We start from the raw sequence: 27,103 nt of genomic DNA, 5'->3' as shown, positions 1-27,103 counted from the left end.
ATAGATTTACAGGTTCTTTTGAAAGCTTAATTAATAAGAACACTGCAGACGGGCTAACCGAGAACACTTGAATACTTCTTTCTGGCACAGTACGTTTCAGCGGTTCAGTCCAATTGTTTCTGTTTTGCTTGTGTAAGACAAGTTAGATACTACCACACTGAACATACCAAAACCATTGAATTGATTGGATTCTTAAGGAATAATTGTTCAGTGTGTTATGTTTTTAAAATAGCTATTTAGTCAGCTTTATGTCACTTTGGGTGTAAATGTTTCTGTTGCCACTTACTGGCATGTGACTTTGAGTTGAGTAGTATTTCCGAATCATTTGCATCTTTTAAACAGAAATGCTAAGTGAGGTATGACCTGACGCTGCCACCCAGCCCTGTAAACGTTACTGGCATGGTAAACAGGAGTGCCTGGTTCCTTTCTTGCTGGACCTCTGGTGAGTCTAGTCTTATGATCATGATTTTTACTTCCTCAAAACTCATTTTGCAACCCAATTCAATGTATTTTTGTCCTTCCTGAAACCAACTGCAAGTAAATCGTACCTATTAATGTCCCCAGATTGTGAAATAGCCTATGTCCCACCCTCTTTTTGTTTGTTTGTTTCTCCTCTCTTTTTAAGGTCTTATGTAAATTTTCCATGGTATTGACCGTAGGTTACCTCTTGAATCCTCTAACTTGATTTGGAACATTCCTTGCTCCTGGTTTTCCTCTCATCTTTCCTGGGCCTTTGTTTTATACAGTTCTTTAATTGCCTTGTAGTATTGGGAAAATCATAAATCACTGTTAAAGTGGGATAATAGTGGGACTTCCCTGGTGGTCCAGTGGTTAGGACCTTTTCCCTGCCTGTGGCCCAGGTTCAACCCCTGGTTAGGGGGCTAAGATCCCGCAAGCTGTGTAGCTCGCCAAAAAAAAAAAAAAAAAAAATCCTGCTGCATAGGTTGTTGTGAGGCTTAAATTAGCCAAAGTTATGGCAAAAGTTAGCTTTATTATTTTCTAAGTAATCTCTTTTCTTGACTTATGGTTTCTCCTGAGACTTCCTGCCTGTGCTTGGCCTTAGCTGCTGCTTGTATACCAATGAATCGTACATCTGTTTTCAGTCCAGTTGTGTATGTTCATCTTCCTGTCGACCGTCATCACTTGACTGACTCATAGGCGTATCATATGAACTTAACTACTCATTTCTCTTCTCCTGTAGTTACTTAGCTTAATGGCACACTCGGAGGCTTAGTTCAGAAACTCTTTTGGGATCTGTATTTCCTGCCCTCTGGATGTAGTATCTTCTAGGTGGCTCAGTGTTAAAGAATCGGCCTGCCAATGCAGGAGATGCGAGATACGGGTTCTGTCCTTGGGTCTGGAAGATCCCCTGGAGAAGGGAATGGCAACCCACTCCAGTGTTCTTGCCTGGGAAATCCCATAGACCTAGGAGCCTGGTGGGCTACAGTCCATGGAGTCACAGAGTCAGATAGAACTTAGTGACTGAGCACGCAGGCACTCTGGATGTCGGCACTTGGGTGTCTCGTAGATGCCTCAGCTTAATGTTTGTAAATTAATCTGGTCTCTCTTATCTCTTCTTCATAAAATCATTTGTTCTTTTAAGAAACGCATGTCATTTGAGCCTTACTTTAGGCTTTTATCATTTTGTGAGAATTCATTGTTCTTCCTGTGGTCCAGGAGGGCAAAATTTCCCCCTTCACCCTTCTTGAGTTCTTTTCCCCCCCGCTAGAATTTGCTTTTTTTATTTTGATAAAATAATACATAACATAAATTAACCTTTTACAAAAACTTTATATTGGAGTATATAGTTGATTGAACCCCTCTTGAGTTCTTGATACAAGGTAGATTAACAGGAGAAAAAGAATCTTTGATTCATGGGCATGGATCTCTCATAGAAACAGGACCTAAGAAGTGAGTGAAGGTGGCGGCTCTTACATATTTTAGACCAACAATAAATTAAGAATTGACTGGACAAAGAAACTTAGGTTTGGGTGCTTAGTTAATAAGAATCTTAAGCAAAGTTTGGGCTTGGGTAGTAAATTAGCAAAGAAGTGCCGGGTGTTTTCCTTATATAGGCCTCTGGGCCCTGCATTCCCCATCTCTGGTGATAAGGATGTCTTTCTACTTCCGCGTACAGGGAGGGCACCTTTTACATGAAGATTTTATTTCCTGCTTTTAGGAAAGCAGGACAGAGAGGAGGGTCAAAGTCTGTCTTGACAACGGCTCTTTCTTCAATACAGTCAGTGTGCCTTTGAGGCATATTTGGGGGCAGCCTGCCCTGGGCCCCAGCACTGCCAAGCTCTCCTTTCTCTTAACACATCCTCCACCTTGCTGCCTTAATTCTTACTAAAAAACAAATACTACCTCAGACAGATATTAAGTCACTCTCTTGTTTAAAGGCCTCTGTCAACTCCTTGTTTGTGTTAAGTTCCAGACTTCTTAGAATCCTCTGAGGGCCCTTGACTTTTTGTCCTTGCCCCTCCATTTCCCTTGTGTTCCAGTCTTTTCCTTTCCTTCCTTTTAGATCTAACCTAGATTTTACCTACTTCAGGAAACCTTTCCTAATTGCCCCTAAAGTCTATTGGGCATCAGACTTATATTCTGTTCATTATGTACGTACATCTGAGTTACTCTTCTGTAATACTCCTGTAATTATGTTTTTATATCTTCCTCCCACTGATTTTTCATTCCTTGAGGGTTCAGACTGTTGGCAGTCATCGTTGTATCCCAGGGCCTGGTGTGTAGTAGACGTCAATAAAATGTTTGAAATAATAGATCTATCACCAAGGTCTGTACTTGTTCGTGTTTTCATAGTGCTTTTCATCTGGCTCTGTTTTGATGCCTGGCAAACTTCTGTTTCTTCTTTGAACTCTGGCTCTAATGTCACCTTTATGAGGACTTACCCAACTTCTCCAAGTGTTTGGTTATGCCTTCTCTTGTGTGTGTGTGTGTGTGTGTGCGCGCGCGCGCGTGCGCATGCACACACAGAAGGGTGCTAGAACAGTTAATGGGGTAGACCTCTGTATTATTTACAGTAAATCTCACATCATTGTAGAAAGTGTTGCTTAAAATACCTGAATTTTCAGATACTTGACACCTGTATTTTGTGTCAAAAGTTTAAAAAATTGTTTTTCAGTATACATTAAGATTTTTTTCCTTGCCTTCTGTGTTTAAATGACCATAGCCTTTTAAAAAACGTGCCAGCGTCATTAAAGCATGAACTTCAGGGGCGTTCTGTCAGCCTAGTGGTTTGAATTCACTGCTGTGGCCAGGGAAGTAGGTCTGCTTTGATGCAGTGATGTGTTGGGGGACTCATAAGAAATGTAAGCCGTTTAACCTTCAGAGGAAAAACCTGTGCTTGCTTTCTCCTTTCTTCCTACTTTTATTTATTTATTTTTTTTCTTCTTCCTACTTTTAAAGTTTTCTTTATTGTTGTCTCTAATTTTGCTTCTGGATGTCAGCTACTTTTTTCTTTTTGAAAATGGAGACAGGATTACCTACCTCAGGGTTATTGTTAAGTTTAAAGGAGGTAATATACACAAAGGTCTTACCAGAAAGTAATGTTTATTCTAATTATTTGAGTTATTTCAGGAGAACAGTCTCTCAAGTTTGAGAGGTTTTCCAGTGAAGTAAAAATCATAGCATTTGTTAGCAGATTTTTTTCATAGCCTAAGTTTGTTTTTGGGTCCAGAATGGCAGATGTTGATGAAAAATCTTAAGCTCTAGAACAGATTATTTTTAGGTATATCCATACAACTTAAAAACCCCAAACTAGTTGCTATATTTATCTTTTAGTATTAAAAGGTACAGTTAGAAATGAACATGAGTTTCAGCTCTCATTCTAGCCTCTTGATGATTGTTTCATGAACATGTGAAAGGAAGTTGTTTTATTTTCTTACTGTGTGAAAATGCTTGATATCTATTAACTCATTCAACAAATACGTATTAAGTACCGACTGTTCAAGCAGAGTTCTAGATAGTTGGATAAAGTGATGAAAAGACAGAATTCTGCCTTTCATGGGGATTAGTCTTTTCATGGTGTAGACAGGCAATTAACACTATAATGTATTAGCCCATACATGCTCTGAAGAAAAATAAAGCAGGGGAAATAAGACTAAAGTGGGTGTGAGTGTTTATTTTAGTTGGGGGTAGGTAGGGAGTCCCTGGGGAGGGGACATTTGAGAACTTGAACAAAGTAAAGGAGGAATCTTTGAGGGTTCTGCGGGAGATGAGCCAGAGAGCGGCAACAGCAGAGACCTTTAAGTGGGAATAATGTTGGATTTTCAAAGAAACAGCAAAAGGCCAAAGTGACAGGAGGAGAGCAAGTGAGAACTGTAGTAGAAGGTGGAGGGTAGGGAGATGAAGGCCAGGGAGGGGAATGGCAGATCATGGGTGGAGGAGTTACTCGACAGTGGTGAGGACTTGAAACAATTCGGTGCTTAAAGGATTTTGAGGTAGGGCAATGATCTGCTGAGATTTACCTTTTAAAAAGTTTACTCTGGGCCCTGTGTGACCAGAAGGGAGAAGATGAAGAGGGACCAGTTAGGCCACTACAGTGAGAAGGGTCGGTGGTTTAGGTTGTGCTGAAGGTGGTGGATGGGGTAAAAAGATGTTAGAACGGGATATATATTTTGAAGGCAGAGTAAAATGGCCCGCTGTTGGCTTGGTTAAGGGAAAGTAAAGAAGGATAATATGGGTTTTTTGTTTTTAATCTGGGCAAAGACTGACTGCTAGTTCCAGTAACTGAATTAGGAAAGATGGAAGAATGGAGTTGGCCGGAACATCAGGAGTTCACTTTTGGTCCTGTTGAAGTTTGAGATGCCCATAGGACATCTACCTACATAAAGGGGTCCGGTAGGCCTTTGGATAGGAGTCTGGAGCTCAGGGAAATCTGGGTCTGGTGAGGAGAGAAGGGTATCATAGTGAGTGAACTGGTGGTGATCAGAGGGTTAGCCACTGGAAATTAGAATTATGGACATGGTGCACTTGTTGGTATCAGTAAGTTCTAGGGGAGGATTTGACTGGGACATAAGAACAGCTTTTTGGAGAAAGAAGGAAGTCTAGGAACTTGGAGACCAGGAGCTTGGATCTAGGAACATGGATGTTGAAGTAAAAAAAAGTGTGGAAGAGTTACTGAAAGGGAGACAGGAGGAGTGAGTGATGTATTCATATTCTTAGTAAACGAGGGGAGTGATCAGGAAGACAGTACATACAAAGAGAAGTATCAGGTGTGATAATCTGACTGACCTATTTTAAGGAAGGGAAGGAGGAACAGTAACTTGGAAATAACAGAAAATGAGGAGGATAACTTCCTCTCCTGTGTTGTTAATAATAGAAGGGCAAGAAAAGACAGTGATCTCACATACAAGGGCAGTGATTCATGCCAGCACCTAGAAACCACTTAGAATTAATGACAGTTTGAATTTTTAACTTTGCAGTAGCTGAAGTAGTTTGCCTGTGTCTAGATTGGTAAGAGTGGATTCAGAGTCCCATCTAAATGAATAGTCAAAAATTCATCTCTCTCCTTCATCTCACCTGGTTACAAGGCGTTCCCTTGCTTACACTCTTGCCCTCCTGTGGTCTGCTCTCCACACAGAGGCTGAAGGGATCCACCTTTGTAAGGAAGGAACAGTTGAACTGAGCGTTACTGTAATTTCCTTCCGTTTTCTGCCGCAACAGTCGTGTACTGTTACTGACATGGATAGCAGGAGGGACTCAGTTCAGACATCTTGTCATAATCTTGGATTTGGTCAAAATTGAGATGAAGCTTAGGTGATAGTTTTCCTTCCTAAATTCTGTGTGTATGACAGTAACAGAATTTATTAATGTTTTCTTGGAAGCCATATGATGCTTGAGCTGCATTTGAGAAAGTGTGTAATTATGGAACTCTGCCATCATCTAACACCTATTAAGAGCAAACATGTAGAATTTGAGGGACAATGCAACTTTATATTTGTGTCATGTAGCATACAGGGCATAGATATGTAGGGATTGCATTCACTTAGTTAATTTTTTAAACTAGGTTGTTAATACACAGCAGAGTGCCAACATTTTATTATCTTTTTGTGTGTGTGCAGTAGTAGTTAACTTTCTAGATGTAGGATTCAGGGGTTGGAGGATTTACGTGAAGATGCAGTGTAATAGAGCAGAGACATTGACTACCTCTTGGTATTGTGATACCACATCTTGAGTTTTCCCTGCTGTCTTATGGTTCTCTTTTCCTGCTAATGGAGGAAACTGAGGGCAAAGATACTAGTATAGACTATGACATAAAGGTCTTTATGAGGAGTTGCTGTTTTCTTCTTTGGCTCACTCCATTGATCTGTGGCAGTGTAATTGTGCAAACTCAGTACTTGTGCTTTAGCTTGTGAAGTTAGGCCTTACTCGCTAGGTTGATGGTTCCCAGTCTCATCACCAAGGACTCCTTGTAAGTTTTTGCTACGGTGTACTCAGGCTTAGATTTTTTTCCCCTTTTGATCAGTTTAACAGCATTTGTTTGTCAAACTTGGTTGTTTGTTTTTTTTCTTTAACCTCTTTTACTGATTTCTCAGGGAGTTGATACAGTCTCAAGCCACAAGCAAAGTGACATAGCCTGTATTGCTTGCTTTATGTGACAAATGTAAAATTGTCTATTTCAGTTTATATTTGAAATATCCAAAGTAGCTTCCCCAGACCCTTAGTCTGTGGGGCCCCCATCCCCAGTCAAGAACAGCTGTCAATCTTACTGTTGAGTAGAAGGTGTAAAGCTGTTAACCGTGAAGGTGGCGCTCATTGGCGCTCTTCCATTGTAGATTTTCCTCTTTATTCTCTTAAGTTTAGAGAACTGTATCGTATTACTCAGAATAATTGGTTGTGGTATTAACTGATACATCACTTTCTGTATTAATACTTCCCACTAGATTTGGGGAATTCAAAGAGAAAATCCCATTTAGTCCCGGTCTTTAAGAAGCTTATGCTGAGTGGGAGAGGCAGATAGTATTGCCCACTGAGTGTATTAGTGTGACAGGACACACAAGGTGCGTTTGGACCACAGGGGAAGGTGAGGTGATCAAAGAAACCTTAGTGGAGGAGATGAGTCAGGGCCACCTGCTGATTAGAGTAGAGGCTGGGGAATCCAGTAGTTCTGGTTTTGAATCCCTTTTCTGCAGTTTTGAATCCCTTTATGATTTGGAGTAAACTAAATCACCTCCCTAAACTATGTTTTGAGACAGGAAAGAGTATATAGGAAGACATGGTGACCAAAGACAATACTGTGGGAATAAAATAGTTGTATTTACTTTAAAGATTATATTGAAATTAAAATAATAATACATGTAAAACATGTAAGGACTCAAAAGTAAGAGTCCCTATTTTTAATTCCACACTGTTAACCCCTGTATAATTCCTTTTTGAAACATCTTGGTTCTTCTTGCATCTTTTCTTTCTCTCTTCTTTGTCCCTGATTTCTTTTCTATCTCTTGTTGTCTTACTAGATAGAGGGCATCCCTCAGAGTTTAGTTGTCAGTTCTCTAATCTTTCGCGTTGAAGAATTAGATGTTCTTCTGGCTTCCTCTGTCAGTGTTACACAAATGATTTTAAATTTACCAGTAACCCTGACCTCTTCCCTAGGTTTCTCTTCTTAATTGAATCTATTGTTCTCCTAAAATTTCTACTTGATATGTCGGTCTCCAAATTGTATCCATGATCCCTTGGACTGTAGCCCACCTGGTCCCTCTGTCCCTGGGATTTCCCAGGCAAGAATACTGGAGCGGTCACCATTTCCTTCTCCAGGGGATCTTCCCGACCCAGGGATCATGTCTCCTCCTTGACACGTGGATTCTTTACCACTGAGCTCTACCTGGAACTATTCCATAATTCTGCTTCATTTGATTTCAACAACAACAACAACAAAAAAAAAAATAGAAGGGAAGTGATCTAGATTTGTCAGATTTTTACTTTGCCAAGCATTGGTATTTAAGAAAACAATCAAATTCACCATGTACTCCATTTTGTATGTAAAGGGCATTTTAACATAACTGTTTTAAAAGACCATAATCTTACGATTTTAAAATAATGTAGTGAATACTTTATTATGTTTTGCTTTAGACTGCCAAAAACTTCTGTATAGTTAAACACTGCTTTGGAGTAAGCATATTATAGTCTTGATATTGATCTGCCTAAAATTTGATTTTGATTATGTTTGTCAGTGCTTAAAATGGCCTGCTGCTAAGTCACGTCAGTCGTGTCCGACTCTGTGCGACCCCATAGACGGCGGCCAACCAGTCTCCCGTCCCTGGGATTCTCCAGGCAAGCATGCTGGAGTGGGTTGCCATTTCCTTCTCCAGTGCATGAAAGTGAAAAGAGACAGTGAAGCCACTCAGTCCTGTCCAACTCTTCGTGACCCCATGGACTGCAGCCTACCAGGCTCTTCCATCCATGGGATTTCTCAGGCAAAAGTACTGGAGTGGGTTACCACTGCCTTAAAAAAGTCCTAATTTGTTAGGTCTTTACAGTTTGACCCCAGCTCTTTTTTCAAATCTTTTTCTATTATCGACTTAAGAAAAAAGAATCCAAACAGCAGGTGATGTTTGTAGTTTGGATCTGATCCAGGTTCTGATCTGACCCTGCCATTAGCTTTGTGGTCTTGGACAAGTTACTGTCATGAGAAGAAGCAAATAGTCCTGGAGCTGCTCTGGTGCAATCAACTAGGCTTTGGAGTTTCTGGGCGAGCCTGGCACTTGACAGCCAGGTCTTCAGGGTATTCTGTTGAACATAAATGGTTTCACTGAACGTGAGCTTTAGACAAGACCATTCTGTCAACATGATGGATCAAGATAAGAATAAGATCATGTAATCATCAATGCTTGCCCAAGTCACAAAGAATCTAGCATCTGTCTCCCCAGTCTACTGGGAATGATTGTTGCTGTTTTGCCAGTCGCAGCTTTAGCCACCCTCTACTCTGCCTCCTTATAGAGAAGATTTGTTGGTATACCCAATCATCAACCTGTCCTCACTTTCTGATAACCCTCAAGCCAGAGTGAACCCCTGCTTCTTTGGACTCTGCCCAAAATCACTTAGTCAGATCCCAAGCCCTAAATAAATCGCTTCAAATATTCTCTCCCTGGGATGCCCCACAGTTTCCCATGATACACATTCCTAATAAACTAGTCCAGCTGTTGGTATGTTCCTGGTGTATGTGTGGAAGGCATTGACCATAACTACCTGGAACCTTATTTTTTCTCATATGTGAACCAGGAGTAATAATAGGATTTTTTTTTTTTTTTGACAGAATTTTGAAGATTAGACAGAAAACTTAAAGCACCTAGCAGAGTCCTGGTAATTAGTAAAACTCAACAGAAGCTTGTTTCTTGTCCTCTAACGAAGTAGTCTGATCAGTCATGGGCCCCTGAGCAGGGCTTACAAGGACCTTGCTTTCACCCTTTCTCACCCATGGAGTCCTCCGTTCTCATCCTTCAAGACACAGGTCACATACCTTCTTTCCTATGAAACCTTTGCACCTCTTAATGATCTCTTCTGTCTCTGCACTTCAGGTATGTATCATTCTTACCACCCACTTGACTATTTATCGTGTTCTTTCCTGTGGCATCTTTTAACTTACCCTTTACTTAATTCTTAATTTTTTATGTACTTATGCCTTGTTTGTTCAACCTTTTTTTTTTTTTTAAGAATGGGGGCTCTGTTTTGAAACCAGCCAATGATTTTTATCAAGACTGATTTCTTCATTATTTGTTACAGTATCTTGTACTCAGAAAATGTTTAAACGTGATTAAAAGTATAACAAAAGGAAGAAAATATATCATTCACACCTCCTTAAATATGGTGATATTATGAAATTTACCTATGCCATATCCTTAGTTTAAAGCTTTTTATATCTTCTTTCCTAGACAGCATGGTAGTGGGTGAAGAAAAGATGTCTGTACGAAAACGGCTATCGAAGTCCAGTAACCATGCTGAGGAAGAGGAAGAAGGCCAGAGAGACTTTGCAGAGGAGTCCCAAGAGGCGCCTACTAATGGTGAGGCTTTTACTTTTTCTGAGGTGAATTAATGAAATCGGGAGCAAATTCAGTGTTCCTGAACAAGGATTACCATCTCTTTAGCTCTTAACTCCCCACTCCAGTACTCTTGCCTGGAGAATCCATGGACGGAGAAGCCTGGTAGGCTGCAGTCCATGGGGTCACTAAGAGTCGGACACGACTGAGCGACTTCCCTTTCACTTTTCACTTTCATGCATTGGAGAAGGAAATGGCAACCCACTCCAGTGTTCTTGCCTGGAGAATCCCAGGGACGGGGGAGCCTGGTGGGCTGCCATTTATGGGGTCGCACAGAGTCAGACACGACTGAAGCGACTTAGCAGCAGCAGCAGCAGCAGCAGCTCTTAACTGGCTGTGGTGTGAGGCATGCGGGATCTTAGTTCCCCAACTAGGGATCAAACCTGCATCTCCTGCAGTGGAAGCTTGGAACCTTAACCACTGGACCACCAGGAAAGTCCCTCTTAAGCTCTTAAAAATGGATATGCTGGCAGGCACTGTAAAGTGCAGAGGAGAGAAAGAAATTAAGAGAATAGAAAGGAACACTTCGGTTTCGTTACCAGTCAGAGCCGCTTTTGATACTGCTTGTGACACTGGTATGTGAATCGCTGCACCTCTCATAATAGAGGTGAGCTTTACTGATGAAAGTGGAGTTTGCAGTGTATGGTTTAATTTTATGTATTTGATAACAAAGAAACTAAAAAATAAGCCCTTTTAAAGTGATTCATTGAACAGTTTGTGGGTATCTACTATGTTTTAGACATCATTCATTCATCTTATTCAGTTCTTCAACTGCCTGATTCCTATCAGTATTTACTGGTGTTCTGCTAAGTGGTGCAGCTCCAGCAGTGATCGGTACAGATGTGTTTGCCCTTGTGAAGCTCCAAGTTAAGTGCATGAGAACCCCTCTCTCCGCTTTAACATAATTAGATTATTAGAAATAAGTGCTACTAATTACTCTTTTAATAGCTGACATTAGCATAATGAGCATAATTAGCAGGGTACATAACCTAGGTAAAAATCTTGGGAGAGACAGATGAGGGAATTGTGTTAGTTCTCATGTCCAGGTTTGCTTAACATGAATGCAAAGAAGACTGACACAGTACTTGTTTGTTAAGGTCAAGGTTTATGCTTAAGACTGATAGACTGGTAAACACAACTTCACTTGTTGTCATCTATTGCATCAGGCTATTTATTTTTGCTGTGACATTTGTATAGGTTTGATTTCAGTGAGGATTTGAAATTTGAAGCTTGTTTGGTTAACAGATAGGTGTGGAACTTTTTGAGATAGGTTATCTTTGGCATCCTAAGACTTTTTTCATAAAGAAAAGCTTTTGCTTTTCCTGTTCAAATTTAATTGTAAATTAAATGCAGCCACTGGATCAAGAATATAAATGTTGTTGCTTAAGTTTGCATAATGAAGTTTATTGATTGTTGGACTCTTAATTAGCTATTTATGAAATACTTATATTTGCACATGAGCTAGTTTTAGTGTGGCTTTAAAATGTGAAAATTGTGCAAAATGGTGAGCCAACATTGGTTAGAAACCTTCCCCTTCCATGATTTAGGGACTGGGTGCTAAATCACATTATTTTTATTGAAACTTTCTGCTATCGGATGATTTTCTCTCTGTGTCTCTTTTTTTCTTTTTTTTTAAATATAAAGACAGAAAACTTAAAGCACCTAGCAGAGTCCTGGTAATTAGTAAAACTCAACAGAAGCTTGTTTCTTGTCCTCTAGTGAAGTAGTCTGATCAGTCATGGGCCCCTGAGCAGGGCTTACAAGGACCTTGCTTTCACTCTTTCACATGTATAAAATACTTTATACATGTATTTAAACATGCATAACTTCTACATGTTTTCAGCACTCCTTATTGTCTTAGTTCATTAAGTTTTAATCGGTTCAGATTTTAGTGCGGATAATGAAAATTGAATTATTTAGCCTGAAACAAGAAGTCTGAGCTTCTCCTTGTTTTAATGTAAGTAATGCTGATCTGAAAATAGTGTTTCTCCATTTACTTTAACAATGATTCACTTTGGGGGAGTAAGCAGGCTCCTCCGTCCATGGGATTTTCCAGGCAAGAGTACTGGAGTGGGGTGCCATTGCCTTCTCCAGTTGGTTCCTGCAGGTACCCTTTATCAGGTTGAGAACATTGTCTATCTGTCTATTAATTTACAGATAATACCTATTTTTCACTGCCTTTTATTTTGCTACATTGTTCATTTGATAGCTGATTAATGAGTAAAGGTAATATGATGATAAATGGGGCTTCCAAGGTGGCTCATTGGTAAAGAATCTTCCTGCCAATGCAGGAAATGCAGGTTCAGTCCTTGGGTCTGGAAGATCCCCTGGAGGAGGAGATGGCAGCCCACTCCAGTATTCTTGCCTGGAAAATTCTATGGACAGAGGAGCTTGGCAGGCTACAGTCCATGGAGTCGCAAAGAGTTGGACATGACTCAGTGACTTGAGCATACATCATAATAACTACTAATAGTTTATCATATACCAGGCACTATTTTTAAGTGTTTAACAAATATTAACTTGGTTAGTAGACTTCTAGTTATTTGATTTTAGGGTTCTTTGTGATACGTACATAAATGTTTGAACAGAGAGAACAACCTGCCTTATGTAAAAATTGAGAGTCTCTTGGCAAAAATAGATGAAAAAAAGTGAATATCATTGTTCTTGTGTAATTTGGCACCTTCATTCAGTTTATGCATCTAATCATAAAACTGACTGGTCTAGGTAGAGCTTTAATCAACTAAGTAGATTGAGAACACATTTTTTCCCCTTAGGGTAAAACCAAAACATGTTTGTTTTAGAAAGTACAGATAAACAGAAGTTCATGTGTCTATGATTTTTTCCTTGGCTGTATTCCTAGAAATGGTTTTTATTTATTTTGGCTGAACTGGCCCCATCAGGCAGCATGCAGGGTCCTAGTTCCCTGACCAGGGATTGAACCTATGCTCTCTGTAGTGAAAGCACCGAGTCTTAAGCACTGCACTGCCAGAGAAGCCTCTAGAAATTGTTTTTAGGTCAGTGGGAATAAATGCCTGTAAGATTTTGGGGCTGAGTATTGCCAAATCGCCCTCCGGAAATATTGCACTCCCAAGTAGCAATATGAGAGTGCTTATTTTATTTCTTCAGCCTTTCTTCAGTCATGGATGTTATGTAACCTTTTGAATAAACTCTATGGCATTTGAGAGATGACAGATTCCACTTTACTTGAAAAAAGGCTTTGTACAATGAGGCATAATTACCAGCAGCAATAAAGTTATTGAATATTAATTAGTACTTTTTATAGCTTTTAAGGTCAAAAGAGTGAGTTAACAGTCCTATGTTAAAAAAAGGAATTAAATAAATACAGTGACTAAATGGTATAGGAGACCACCTGCAGTGGGAGTAGGGGGGACAGTGCTTTAGAATGAAGGGGAGTGTCTCACAGAGGAGGTAGAATTTCACTTTGATCTTTGAGGAGGAGACTGGGAAGGGGCTTTTAAGAAAGCCAGGTAGAAAGGAATGGGTTTCAAAGGCATAGACTTAAGACTGTACAGTGTTATGTGTGTGGTGTTTTGTTCATTTTTGTAGAGGATTGTGGGGTGAGAAGGTAGTTCAGAGATGGATTTGTGCTGTTTTTATTTTTCTTTTACAGACAAGAGGACAAAATTGGAAAGGCAGAAGGAAATAAGCAGATAGGGTTTGGAGTCTTAACTATATATGCAGTCATTGACTGACTGCTTACTGGGTTGGTTCCGTTAGTGAATAGGTTGTTCAATAAAGTTCTTGGTGAAAATGAAAAATATGTCTTATTTTTATTTAAAACTGAACAAACTTCTTGGCCAACCCAGTACCTATATGGATGACTTATAGCCGTCAGACATACTTAGATTTTTTTTTCCTTAGGCAAAACCAAGGAGAGCAGCTGTTAAAGCATTCTTTCACTAAGTTCAGAAAGGTATTCGTTTATCTTCTTGCTGATGGTGCTGGCAGCTCTTCTGTTGCAGGTCCGAAGTAGATTTAGGAACTCCCTGCTATATAATACACTAGCTGGGAATTTTTTAATCTATGACAAACCTTATAACATTTCTATTAAAAGTTATCTCTGTTGATTTTAAAATAAGATTATATGATATTGTAAAAGTTTAATGGTAATAGGACCAATTCCTCTCATTGCGTATATGGGCAACACATACAGTTGATGCAGGTGTGGTGACAAAAAATAAATCAAAGTTAGCTCTGGTTGAGTAGTGTAGTTCAGGGTTATTTCAGTTGTAGGATAGAAATCTGTTTATAGCTTAAAAATTATAGACCAGGTGAGATTGGTATGTCCATTTATTGCCTTTGCAGTTTACCAATATTATACCTTTAAGATATAGATGAACTTACTTTTGTCCTCATGATAGATTGGGGCTATTTCCTCTTCAGTTGTCCTTGTTGAAGAAGTAAAAACAGTTTGATTTAATTAAGAAACAAATGGCTGAACTGTGCTTATTAATTTTAAAATTTTAAATAATGTATGTTCTTTTTTAAAAAAATCAAATATTGTAGAAGGTTATAAAGTAATAATTCTTCCCTTAAGTAATTCTGTTTTGCTTTTCTGTTTTTTCCTACTTGTGGAATCATATTGGGGATCTTTTCTGCAATTTGCTTTTTCTAAACTTTTAAATTCAATATATGTAAGTGAAGTTGTCTTAAAAGTATCTGTGTAGCACTTCTGTTGCACAGTGAAAATTGCTCAGTCCAACTTTTTGCAGCCCCATGGACTGTGGCCTGCCAGGCTCCTCTGTCCATGGAATTCTCCAGGCAAGAGTACTGGAATGGGTTGCTATTCCTTTCGCCAGGGCATCTTCCTGACCAGAGATCAAAGTGGGTCTCCTGCATTGCTGTTAGGGGCTTTACCATCTGAGCTACAAAAGAACCCTGTTGCATAAATGCTTAGTAATTTGACTTGTCCCTTTTGGGTGGACATCTGGGTTGCTTCCACGAATTTAGACTATAAAAAGTACTGCAGAGAACATCCTTGAAACCATGTCCTTGCTTACTTGTACTTGTAGGATACATTCTTTAAAGTGAAATCGCAGGATCAAAGAGTTTTTTCTTTTAAAATTTAGATATTACTGTCTTTCTTAAAAATGTTATACCAGTTTATCCTGCCATCTATATTGTTTCCCTGTACTCTTGTTAATATGTCTGCTAATCTTTTTTTAAGCTTGCTAATTTGAAGGGTGGAAAACAGTGTCATATAGCATGAATTTGTTCTTATGACTTATGAGGCAGAAAACTTTTTCCATATATATATACTATATTTTTTCTTCAAAAGCCCTGTCCATTATTTTTTGCCCATTTTTGTTCCCTATCAGATGGCTGTTATTTTTCTTTTGTTTTTGTGAAGAGTTCTTTCTATGTTAAGGCAGTTCCTCCCTTTGACTATCATACACTATGAGTATTTTTAACTGTTTATCTTTTGACTTTGCTGATAGTGCGCATGTGTAGTTTTTATGTGATCACATAGCTCTTGTATTGCTTTTAGATGTCTTGTCATGCTTAGAAATCATCCAAAATTATGAAAAAGGAAAATGGATGATTTTTTTTTTACCTTTATGGGTTTTTTAAGATTCAATGTTTGATCCATCTGGAATTTATTTTTAATAATAAGTCAGCTGGGATCTAATTTACAGTTTTTTGAAATGGCTACCCAATTGTTTCAACATTATTTATTAAATCTCCTTTTCTGTATAATACTTATCACCCTCATTTCTAGTTCAGATTCCATTTCTCTGCAATAGTGTAGATGTGACTAGTAGAGAATTTTGAAAGGTTTTTTGAGGTCAGTGGAGCAGTAGAGGATTTAGATGGATTATACTTTTTTTTTTTAATCTCCCTTTTGCTTCTAAGATTGATAAATGATTGATTCTTTCAAGGACTACTCCTAAACGCATCCATCCTATGGACATAGGGATGGCTTTCCCATGATGGTTTTAGATTATATATATCTATGTGGAGAGCAAGGTAAAGTTGGGATGAAGGTTTCTGTGGTATAGTCAATGAGAATTTTTTAGAAAATAACCAGGATTTTAAAATGAGTCTGAACTTCTCTAGGAAGTAAAAACTTGCTAGTCAGTGCCTACGCATTAGCTAATTCTGTACTTTACCACAAAGATACAAAGAAACACTAGCTAAAAGAAGTGAAACTTGAAACATGGTTATTAGTCACTACCATGTAGTCCTTAGTCATCTTTAAGAATTTAGTCACTATAAGTAGCACTTGATTTTTTAAATTGTAACTAATGAATTTTTAAAAACTTTTACTTTGTTTTGAGCTATAGCCCATCAACAATGTTGTGGTAGTTTCAGGTGAACAGGGAAGGGATTCAGCCGTGTGTGTGTGTGCGTGTGTGTGTGTGTGTGTGTGTGTGTGTGTATGTATATATATATGTATCCATTCTCCCCCAAGCATTCCTCCCATCCATGCTGCCACATAACATTGAGCCGAGTTCCCAGTGCCATACAATAGGTCCTTGTTGGTTATCCATTGTAAGTATAGCAGTGTGTACGTGTCCATTCCAAACTCCCAAACTGTCCCTTCCCCGGATTGAAATTTCCCCCCGGAACCGAAAGTTTGTGAGCCTGTTTCTGTTTTGTAAGTAAGTTCATCTGTATCACATTTTAGATTCTACATCAAGTGATACCATAGGATATTTATCTTTCTGACTTAGTATGATAAGCTTTAGGTCCAGTCATGTTGCTGCAAATGGAATAATTTCATTCTTTTTTATGACTGATCAATATTTTTTTTTCCTGATCTCTATGGCTAGAGATCAGAAGATGGGTTTTACTTCAGGCTCATTTTTTTTTAAAATTTTATTTTATTTAACTTTACAATATTGTATTGGTTTTGCCATATATCAAAATGAATCTGTCACAGGTGTACATGTGTTCCCCATCCTGAACCCTCCTCCCTCCCCCAGGCTCATTTATTTACTGGTCATGAGACTGTGGGCAAGATGGTTAGTGTCTTTGAATCTGATTTCTTTGTTTTGAAAATAGAAATGACACCAGCTGTCCTTTATTTATTTTTGGCTGTGCTGGGTTTTTGTTGCTGCACGGGCTTTTCTCTAGTTGCGGTGAGCAGGGCCTACTCTCCAGTTGCCATGCGTGGGCCTCTGTATACAGTGGCTTCTCTGGTTGCAGCTTCTGGGCTCCAGAGCACAGGCTCAGCAGCCATGGCGCATGGGCTCAGGTGCGCCTCTGCACGTGGAATCTTCCCGGATCAGAGATCAAACCATGTCTCCTGCATTGGCAGATGGATTCTTTACCACTGAGCCACCAGGGAAGCCCCTAGCTATCTTTTTATCTCACTGGGTTGTTATAAAGAATAAATGTGATGAGGTATAATCAACATTTTATAAATATTGAAATTTTGCAGCAAGTTTTTATTTTTTTTTGGCCCTACCACATGACATGCAGGATATCCATTCCCCAAGCAGGGGTTGAACCCAGGCCTTGTCAGTGAAAGTCCAGAATCCTAACCACTAGGCCTCCAGGGAACTCCTTGCAGCAAGTTTAACAAGGATGAGGATTTGGAAATTTGGAGACCATAGTGACTCCAGAAAAGAAGGAGTTACAAAAACAGGTTGGGGATGAATTACTAGTGAGAAAGTGAAGATAGAAAGTATAAATCACTTTTCTAGGACATGTATTGAAAAGAACAGCATGGGTCACAAAAGATGAGGTTCGTTGGAAAGAGCTGCCATTTGTTTCCAAAGGGCATTGTTTCCAAAATTTCAGTTATTTTTAATTTTGCCATTATCTCTGTACTCTATTTACTATTATAAAGATCACTGAAAAGTCCTCCTCCTAAGCAATAAATTCTGTAAAGTCATAGGCTTGTTTCAGTTACATATTTGTTTCTAAAATGATAAGTAAACATGTACTACTGGACAAAAATTCACAGATTTGATTTTGAGTACCACTGATGACATCCATATAATTTCAGCAAAATTTTAAAGACTGCATTGTCTCTGAGTGTAATGTGGGTGCTATAAACTACTCAATGTGTTGAATGATTTGAACAGTTTCTCAAAAGACTTAAAAAGGATCAAGGCAATAGTTTAAAGGGTTAGTCTTGAAAAAGAGATGGGCTACCCCTTTCTCTGACACAGGAGTAGTGGAGAAGAGGATTAAAGATAGTGAACATTAAAATACAAGATATTTTAGGAGTTGGTACCTAAAATGATCAATTGAAGGTAAGGTTGCCTGGTAAGGTTGGGACTTGAAAAAGGTGGAAAATGTTTGGATCTATGCTTGTGATGAATGTTACAGAAATTCATCAAGAGGCAAAGACAGATACTACATTTTTTTATTGCAGGCCTGGTTAAGACTTGACAGCATCAGTTTATATAGTGGGCCTATTTTCTATATTATTTCTGCAAGGTGTGGCAATTCAGAATCAGAAAAAGCAGATAGGCAATATCTGGGATTGGGATATGGCTTGGCAGGTTCAGGAAATTGGTGGTGGTGATGAGGGAAGGATGGAAATAATGACAGAGGGTTAGTAACTCTTGGCTGGGTAAGAAAACTGGGAAAGCAAAAGAATAATTTCCATGAGAAGAAAATCTGTTTCCTTATGTTTCTTTTTAGAGCAATGAAATCTTTTCTAGAAACTGTCCAACAGACTTCTCATATCTCATTGGCCAGAACTAGGTTATAAATTAGGCTGTCTTCCTTTTGCCTCTTTATTCTTTTCTACCCTACTTAGAGTCCATAGCGTCAGCCTCCCAGGGCACAATCAATCCAATGGCTCCCATGCCCTCTTGTTTCTGGTAGGGTTTGGTCATGGTTGGGTTGGACAGCCCTGATAGGAGATCCAAGGGCAGAGAGTAAGGAGTGTTTTTGTAATGTCAGTTTCCTTTGGGCTGGGTAACCATCACTTCTATTCAGTTCTTTCCAAAGTGTTCTCTTTGGCTTTCCTTGGCTTTTCAGGATAGTAGCAGTTTTTGGTTGTGTGTTACTAGCCCTAAAATCTACACCATCTTTTGTTGTTTTTCTTAAATTTGTTGACACATTTATAAAAAAGTTCCTTCTAAACTCTTCTCAGTAACTATAAGTGGGCCATCTCTAACTGAGTACTCATGCCCATTCTTGAAGCAGTCTCTGGCAAGGGGAATGAGACACATACCCTTGTGAGGGAAGCACCAGCCTTGTTCACCATAGTCCCATGAGATTATAAAAAGAAACTGTGCGTGTATGTCAGCCAGACTTAGAGTAAATTTAGCCATCTAGAACAGAAGTTGTCATACACAACCACTTTCATTCATTTATGCCTGTAGCGCTTCTGGACCATATGGCCCCCCAAACCTAAAGTTCTCTCTGGCCCATTACAGAAAAAAAATTGCTGATCCCTGATCGAGGACTATACTGTTCAGTATGGTGTGGTTGAACACTTGAACTGTTGCTAGTCTGAACTGATTTAATATTATAGTTGTAAAATACATACCACATTTCAAAGACTCACTTGCATCTGTTTTTCCTTTTTCATGTGGCTCCTAGGAAATTTTAAAATACATATGTGGTTCACATTTATATATCTGTTGGACAGCTTTGATCTAGACAGTAACTGGTAACCTAGAAAGTAAGGAATTAAAAGCTGCCCTTTAGCACAAGCCTCTGTTAAGTACAGTAGGGCTTCCTAGGTGGTACTAGTGATAAAGAATGCACCTGCCAGTGCAGGAGACGTAAGTACAGTATTGTAAAGCTGAGAGAGCTTGGCACCTGGAGGCATGTGACTCACGGTCAAGTCCCAGAAGACCCAAGTCCTTACAAGTCTTCATGCTGTTTCCATTGCCTGAGATAATCTTTCCGAGTACCTGTTCACTGTGATTTTTCCTTATCATTTGAGACTCAAATATCAAATATTGACTTCCTCTGCAAAAGCTCACTCCACCCTCATGATTCCACAGCCCTTCTGTGTATTGTAATTATCTGTGTTTGCATATTTCTACTGAGAGCCTAAAGGAGGGGGCAGTTGAAATACATGCCTATCCTGAATGTATTGGGTTCTCAGAGGATTTTTACATCATGAGTAAATATATAATTGAATGAACAAGTGAGTTACTAATTTAATAAGTTTGGTTATTTGTCTTTTCCTTCTGGGTAACACTGGCAATAAATTTGGCCTAGTCGTATAAGTATAGGATTTTACAGGAGTCAGATTTAGTGAAAAGTCGTGAAGAAGCAGCCCAGGTAGAAAAGCATAACTTTCTGGAGCTGTTTAGTATAGGCCCCATTGCTCTCATTTACATTTTAATATCAATAAAAGTATTATAATAGCACAGTACAGTAATCTTTTATTTAACATAAAGATTATGTATAGTACAGTCTTTTTCTCTTTTTAAAAGGTGCTAACTTTAGGAAGGTCTTCATTAAAACTGGTTCAGATTAGATTTTTGATACTTCAGGGAGTGCGTTTTTAAATATTCAGTTCAATGTCGTAGATTCTACAAGTGTGAGGTAGTATTAATGAAGATAAATGTCTCAAGCCTGACTTCTTAGAAATCAGTAGGTTAGGAAAAAAAAAAATCGAGAGTAGTGTTCTTTAAGGATTTATCTTTAGGTCTACTAGTAGGTATTAACAGTTAATGATCAGTTAACAGTGATATTAATGATTTAGACAGATATTTCAGACACTACAAGGCACTCAGTCCTTGTTTATCACTACTTCCGAGTCAACATTTTAGAAATTTAGAAGCCTTGAGTTTACTCAGGTGGTTGGTTGTCTGTATATAGATCCTTAAATCATTGGATATTCGCTTTTATGGCATTATTCTTTTGATTTTTATGACATTTAAGTTTTGGTGGATAGCAGGAAAGTAATTTTCTTCTGAATGTTATATGAGGTTAATTTTAAGGTGAAAGAAAATGAATTTTAAATGTATTTTTCTCTGACTTTATAGAACGTTACTATTACTTGGAGTGGGGCCTTCAGAGATTCTAGTCTAACTGGGAAAAAGTTTCCCAGCTTTCCAATCTCTGACTCATCAAACCAATTTGAAATGGTGGTGATGTTATTTATGGATAGACACATTCCTTTTGGAAGTGATGCACAGTAGTGAGAATTAATCTTTGGTGTCTTCTTCCCCATCTCCCTGTGGTCGTTAGTTGAAGGAAAGAAGCTTCTGTATTCATTTATTTGTGAATCCATGGTCTGATCATAGTAGAGAGCTAAATAAAAGTATTTTTTACAACTGATAGAAAAATCAAGTGGATATTTGTTTCACCTTCATATTTCTTGCCTAATAAGGTACCAGTTTGATACCAGTTTAATAAGGAACCATATCATCAAAACTTATCATCTTTCCACTCCCAGTGCCATTGTTTTGACTTATGGCAGTATTATTTCTTGTCAGGATTTATTGTATTTCACTTCTGTGATCCTTTCTTTCTCTCCTGCCAGAGAGTGGACTTTTCTAATATCAGATCATTTATTCTTTTGCTTAAAATTCTTAATTTCCTCAAAGCTGTTGTGATACAGACCGTTCATGGTATGACCTCCAGCCTCCTTCCCAGTCATAAATTCCACTGTTATCAACGATTAAAGGTATTACTTCACTGCCTTCTGGCTTCTTCTGTTGTTGGTATTGATGAGTCAATACCAGCATAATCGCAGTTCTCTTGAAGGTGATATTTTCTTTCTTGTTGCTTTCAAGGGCTTTTTGTAGTTTGCTTTAAAATAAACCTTTGTGTAAAAGATAAATTAAAAAAAACTCTGTATTATACAGTTTTACTATCATATATCTTTACCCAACTTGGGATTCTTTGATCTTCCTTTGAGGACTGGCATTTTTTAACACTTGTGGAAAGTTTTCAGCCATTATTGCTTCAAGTTTTTTCTCTCATTTTAGGGCTTTTATTAGATGTATTTTGGACCTTCACATTCTCCATGCCTTTTTTCCAAGGTGATTATTGTGAAAAGATATAAATAGAGGATTAAATAAGTTTTATTTCAGTCATAAAAATAGTAGACCAATAAAATTGACGTAGAAGACTATGTAAGACATGCAGATATTAACAGTCTAACAAATGAAAACAGTGTGCGTAATGACTCCATTTTTATAATATGTATATTTATAATATTTAATATTACTATTTGATATTTACCAAAGTAAAAGAACAGATGATATTTACCAAAATATTAGTTACTCAAACACCATAGGGTAGTGGGTGATTTTGTTAGAGTTTTGTGGGGGCAGGGGGTTTGGATTTTTAAAATTTTTCTATAAATGAAAACAGGGAGTCTGTTCTCATTTCTCTTGTGTGTTTACCTAGGAGGTGGAATTTCTGGCTCATACGGTAATAACTCAGTATTTACTTTTTAAGGAAGTTCCAGACTTTTTCAAAAGCACTACCTTCTCAGCAGCAGTGTGAGAGGGTTTTAATTTCTCCGTATCGTGGTCAAAATTTTTCCTCCTCACTTAAACTGTTTTATTTGTACCAAGTAGTTCCACTCTTACAAACTTCATTTTTACAAGCATGTATTAACACTTCTCTAATTGCGTAACGGAACAGTTGTCACATCCAGTCCTTCTCAAAATTTCGTGCTGGTGCAGCTCTTTCTAGCTTTGCTGAGATAATTGACACATAACATTGTATAAGCTTGAGGTGTACAGTGACCAGCACTTACAGCCATCATACTGGGTGTAAAAAAGCAATATTTGTGGTTTTGATTTGCATTTTCTTGATGGCAGTGATATTGAACATCTTTTCAAATGGTATCAACCATTTGTGTATCGTTTTTGGAGACATGTCTATTCAGACACTTAAATGGACTGTTTGTCTTTTCCGTTGAGTTGTAAGAGTTGTTTACGTGTTCTGTATGCAGGTTCCTGATCAGATTTGCAAGTATTTCCCCTATTTTGTGTCTTTTAACTTTCTTGATAATATCCCTTGGAGCAGAAAAGATTTTTTAAAAATTTTAGTGAAATCCAACTTATCTGATTTTTCTGTTGTTGCTTGTACATTTTACTAGTCATAGTTACAGGATCTATTCAGAGAATCTGCTAAGTCGCTTCAGTCGTGTCCGACTCTGTGCGACCCCATAGACCGCAGCCCACCAGGCTCCCCCGTCCCTGGGATTCTCCAGGCAAGAACACTGGCGTGGGTTGCCATTTCCTTCTCAATGCGTGAAAGTGAAAAGTGAAAGTGAAGTCACTCAGTCGTGTCCGACTCTTAGCGACCCCATGGACTGCAGTCTACCAGGCTCTTCTGCCCATGCGATTTTTCAGGCAAGAGTACTGGAGTGGGGTGCCATTGCCTTCTCCGTCAGAGAATCTAATTTCCTGTTATTGTCAGAATTGGATTTTGTAGCATCTTATGATTAATACAGTTGTAAGCATGGTATGTACCTATAATAGTGTTCTTTTTACAGCTTACCATTTTTATGTATAAATTTCCTTCTATTTATATTGCCTATGCTTCCTTTTTAAAAGTTGTGTTATGTTTTGTGGTTTTACCAAAGTTTGTACTTGGTCATGTTTCGCTTGTTTTTTAAGTTCATGATTTAAATAATGCTGATGGGTAGCTCTCCCATCTACTTAAAAATTACATTTTTTCTTTACTTAGGTCGGGTTGATTTAAAACAGTTGATATCAAAGAAGATAAAGTTGACAGCAGAGGCAGAGGTAAGTAATTCTCTCTTCCAGAAACAAAAATGTAGATTTTAGAGTAAACGGTTTTATTCAGTGCAGTTTTTAATGTTAAGCTGTTTAAAGAACTATTTACTTTTCTTATCAGTTGACATTATCCTGTGATGAACAGGATATGCAGACCCTTATGGCAGAAAGTGAAGAGGAACTAAAAAGCCTCTTGATGAAAGTGAAGGAGGAGAGTGAAAAAGTTGGCTTAAAGCTCAACATTCAGAATACTAAGATCATGGCATCTGGTCCCATCACTTCATGGGAAATAGCTGGGGAAACAGTGGAAACAGTGTCAGACTTTATTTTTTTGGACCCCAAAATCACTGCAGATGAAATTTAGAAGCCTTGAATTGAATTTAGAAGCCTGGTGATTGCAGCCATGAAATTAAAAGACGCTTACTCCTTGGAAGGAAAGTTATGACCAACCTAGATAACGTACTTAAAAGCAGAGACATTACTTTGCTTACAAAGGTCTGTCTACTCAAGGCTATGGTTTTTCCTGTGGTCATGTATGGATGCGAGAGTTGGACTGTGAAGAAAGCTGAGCGCTGAAGAATTGATGCTTTTGAACTGTGGTGTTGGAGAAGACTCTTGAGAGTCCCTTGGACTGCAAGGAGATGCAACCAGTTCATTCTAAAGGAGATCAGTCCTGGGTGTTCATTGTAAGGACCATTGTTGAAGCTGAAACTCCAGTACGTTGGCCACCTCATGCGAAGAGTTGACTCATTGGAAAAGACCCTAATGCTGGGAAGGACTGGGGGCAAGAGGAGAGGGGGACAACAGAGGATGAGATGGCTGGATGGCATCACTGACTCAATGGACATGGATTTGGGTAAACTCTGGGAGTTGGTGATGGACAGGGAGGCCTAGCATGCTGCAATTCATGGGGTCGCAAAGAGTCGGACACAACTGAGCGACTGAACTGAACTATGATGAACAGGAAAATAAGATCTACCATCTTGTCATTCTGCCTAAGAACCAGATTATCATTTTTTTCCTCTGCTATCATACATCTTTTACCAGTAAAATTCAGTTTTAGTGAACATGATACAGTTGATGCTTGTATAAGTGCTTGTGTAGGTACTTTATGAAAGTATCTGTCATGGTTCATAGTGAATAATGGGCCTTCAATAAACATTGAATCTGAAACTAGAGATTCCCTGTTAGGGATATAGAACAAATAGAAATATCAATTTGCAAACCACATTAAGAGATTTCAGGAATTCCTTAGTGATGCAATGGTTAGGACTCAATGCTTTTGCTGCTGTGGCCTGGGTTCAATCTCTGGTCAGGGAACTAAGATTCTGCAAGCTGCTCAGTATAACCAATAAATAAGTAAGTAAACAAACAAAGACCTTTCAGGCAAGGGAAACAGTTCTACAAGTTTGAATTCACCAGCGCCTTCAGGAAATCTGGAGAACAAAGAACACTTAAAAAAAATGAAGGACTTCTCTGGTGGTACAGTGGATAAGAATCCGCCTGCCAGTGCAGAGGACATGGGTTCAGTCCCTGGTCCAGGAAGATTGCACGTGCTTCAGAGCAACTAAGCCCATGCACCTCAACTACTGAGCCCATGTGTTGCAGCTGCTGCAGCCTGTGAGCCTGGAGCCTCTGCTCTGCAATGATGCATAGCCCCTGCTCATGGCAACTAGAAGAAGCCTCCATATACCAACAATAACCTGGTGCAGCCAAAAATAGTCAATTAATTCATTAAAAAAATCAACTACTATGTGTGCCTGAATGTAAGTTGGCTTCAAATGCAAGGCAGACAGACTCCCTTTCTCCCAGTAAGATTACTTCCAAAATTGATTAGCCAACCTGAATATATAAATGTCCAGTGATGTAGATGAAATAGCCCTGTTTTCATTTATTAATTAGTCACATGTGCATGCATGCATATACACATTTATATTGTTGCTAAATTGTGTCTTTGCTGTCCCGTGAACTATAGCCTGCCGCCTCCTCTGCCCGTAGGGTTTCCCAGTCAGGAATACTAGAGTGAGTGGCCATTCCCTACTCCAGGGGATCTTCCCAACCCGGGATCAAACTCATGTCCTACACTGATAGGTAGATTCTTTACCACTGAGCCACTAGGGAAGCCCCCTAAAAGGGGGGTCTGCCTTGTATTTGAAGTCAGCTTACATGCATGTGGGCTTCCCTGTTGGCTCAGTCAGTGAAGAATCTGCTTGTAGTTCAGGAGACCCAGGTTTGATCTCTGGATTGGGAAGGTCCCCTGGAGAAGGAAATGGCTACCCACTCAGGTATTCTTGCCTGGAAGATTCCATGGACAGAGACTGACTGGCTATAGTCCATAGGGTCGCAAAAAGTCAGACATGACTGAGCAACTAACACTTTTAACTTTTTTCACTTGCATGCATTTATACAGAATACTTTAAATTTAGATATTTTTATCTTATTTTGTGAAACAGTATATGTAAGATAAAACCAGATATATAAGATAAGCAGGGCATAGCTTGAGCAGAGGTATGGAGGTAGGCAACTTAAACTGTATCTTGGAAACGACACTTGATTGACATCTGTGCCTCTGGTGGGATATGATAAGAAAATAAAATTTGGGCTAGATTGTAAGGCATTTTTTTCCTCTTCCTTCATGCCCTTATTCATGAAGCTCTTTCTGTGTGAAATTTTCTTTAACTTCCTACCTTTACTAATCAAAATCCTATATATCCTTCAAATTCTCCCTCAAATGCTGGTGCTTCTGAAGTTTTCTGAAACCCCAGCTTGAAATGTTATCCGTCCTACTTTATACGTCTAAGTTCTTAGTTTATGCCCGTAACATATACTCTATAATTGTTACACACTGCTTTGTTCTGAATGAATCGCCAAAATTCCTCTGGTGAACTTACAGGCAATTTAACTTAAGAGTGTTTTGATTGGCAGTTTGGTATCAAATGAGATTGAACATCTTGCCATTATTAAGGAATTGGAATGTTTTTGAGGGAGATGTATTAGGAATGCTCTACCGATATCAAAGTTGAAGAAACTATTGAGTTTGAAGATGAGACCACGTTGGAAGCTCCTGTAATATTTTTAATAGTGACGGGGGAGCCTGGTGGGCTGCCGTCTATGGGGTCGCACGGGGTCGGACACGACTGAAGAGACTTAGCAACAGCAGCAGCAGCAGCAGTGACTAAACAGGGGCAGGGAGGAGAAGGGAACCTGTTTAGAAGTCCTGTTGTGTGCTAGGCCTTAAACTAGGTGTTTTATATATGTAACCTTATTTACTTAAATTCTCCTTTCATAACAGTAATGTCTAACTGGTTATATTTTTTTTGTTGTTTTCTTTTATTGATTACACTCACTAACGTGAAATGACCATTAAGATGGCAGGTATGTGAATATTTTTCAGAGCCATGAAATTTA

General features: G+C 38.8%; 1 protein-coding gene across 7 annotated transcripts in view; it reads left to right on the top strand.

Moving 5' to 3' along the window:
- The window catches only part of SOAT1 (sterol O-acyltransferase 1), a 61,134-nt gene that overhangs the window by 2,283 nt on the left and 31,748 nt on the right, over positions 1 to 27,103 (top strand). Inside the window, exons 2-5 of one of the 7 annotated variants that reach the window (XM_070384866.1) lie at positions 343 to 442; positions 9,269 to 9,530; positions 9,885 to 10,013; positions 23,646 to 23,704. In XM_070384866.1, coding sequence (XP_070240967.1) covers positions 9,890 to 10,013; positions 23,646 to 23,704 — 183 coding nt within the window. In that variant the 5' untranslated portion in view covers positions 343 to 442; positions 9,269 to 9,530; positions 9,885 to 9,889. Of the gene's footprint in view, positions 1 to 342; positions 443 to 8,185; positions 8,287 to 9,268; positions 9,531 to 9,884; positions 10,014 to 23,645; positions 23,705 to 27,103 lie in introns of those variants that run through there. The other 6 variants (XM_070384868.1, XM_070384864.1, XM_070384869.1 and 3 more) reach the window with 6 other exon arrangements.

The sequence above is a fragment of the Bos mutus genome, chromosome 16, assembly GCF_027580195.1.
Source record: "Bos mutus isolate GX-2022 chromosome 16, NWIPB_WYAK_1.1, whole genome shotgun sequence".
In the NCBI taxonomy this organism is placed as follows: Eukaryota; Metazoa; Chordata; class Mammalia; order Artiodactyla; family Bovidae; genus Bos; species Bos mutus.
This window is presented reverse-complemented; position numbering and strand designations above follow the sequence as displayed.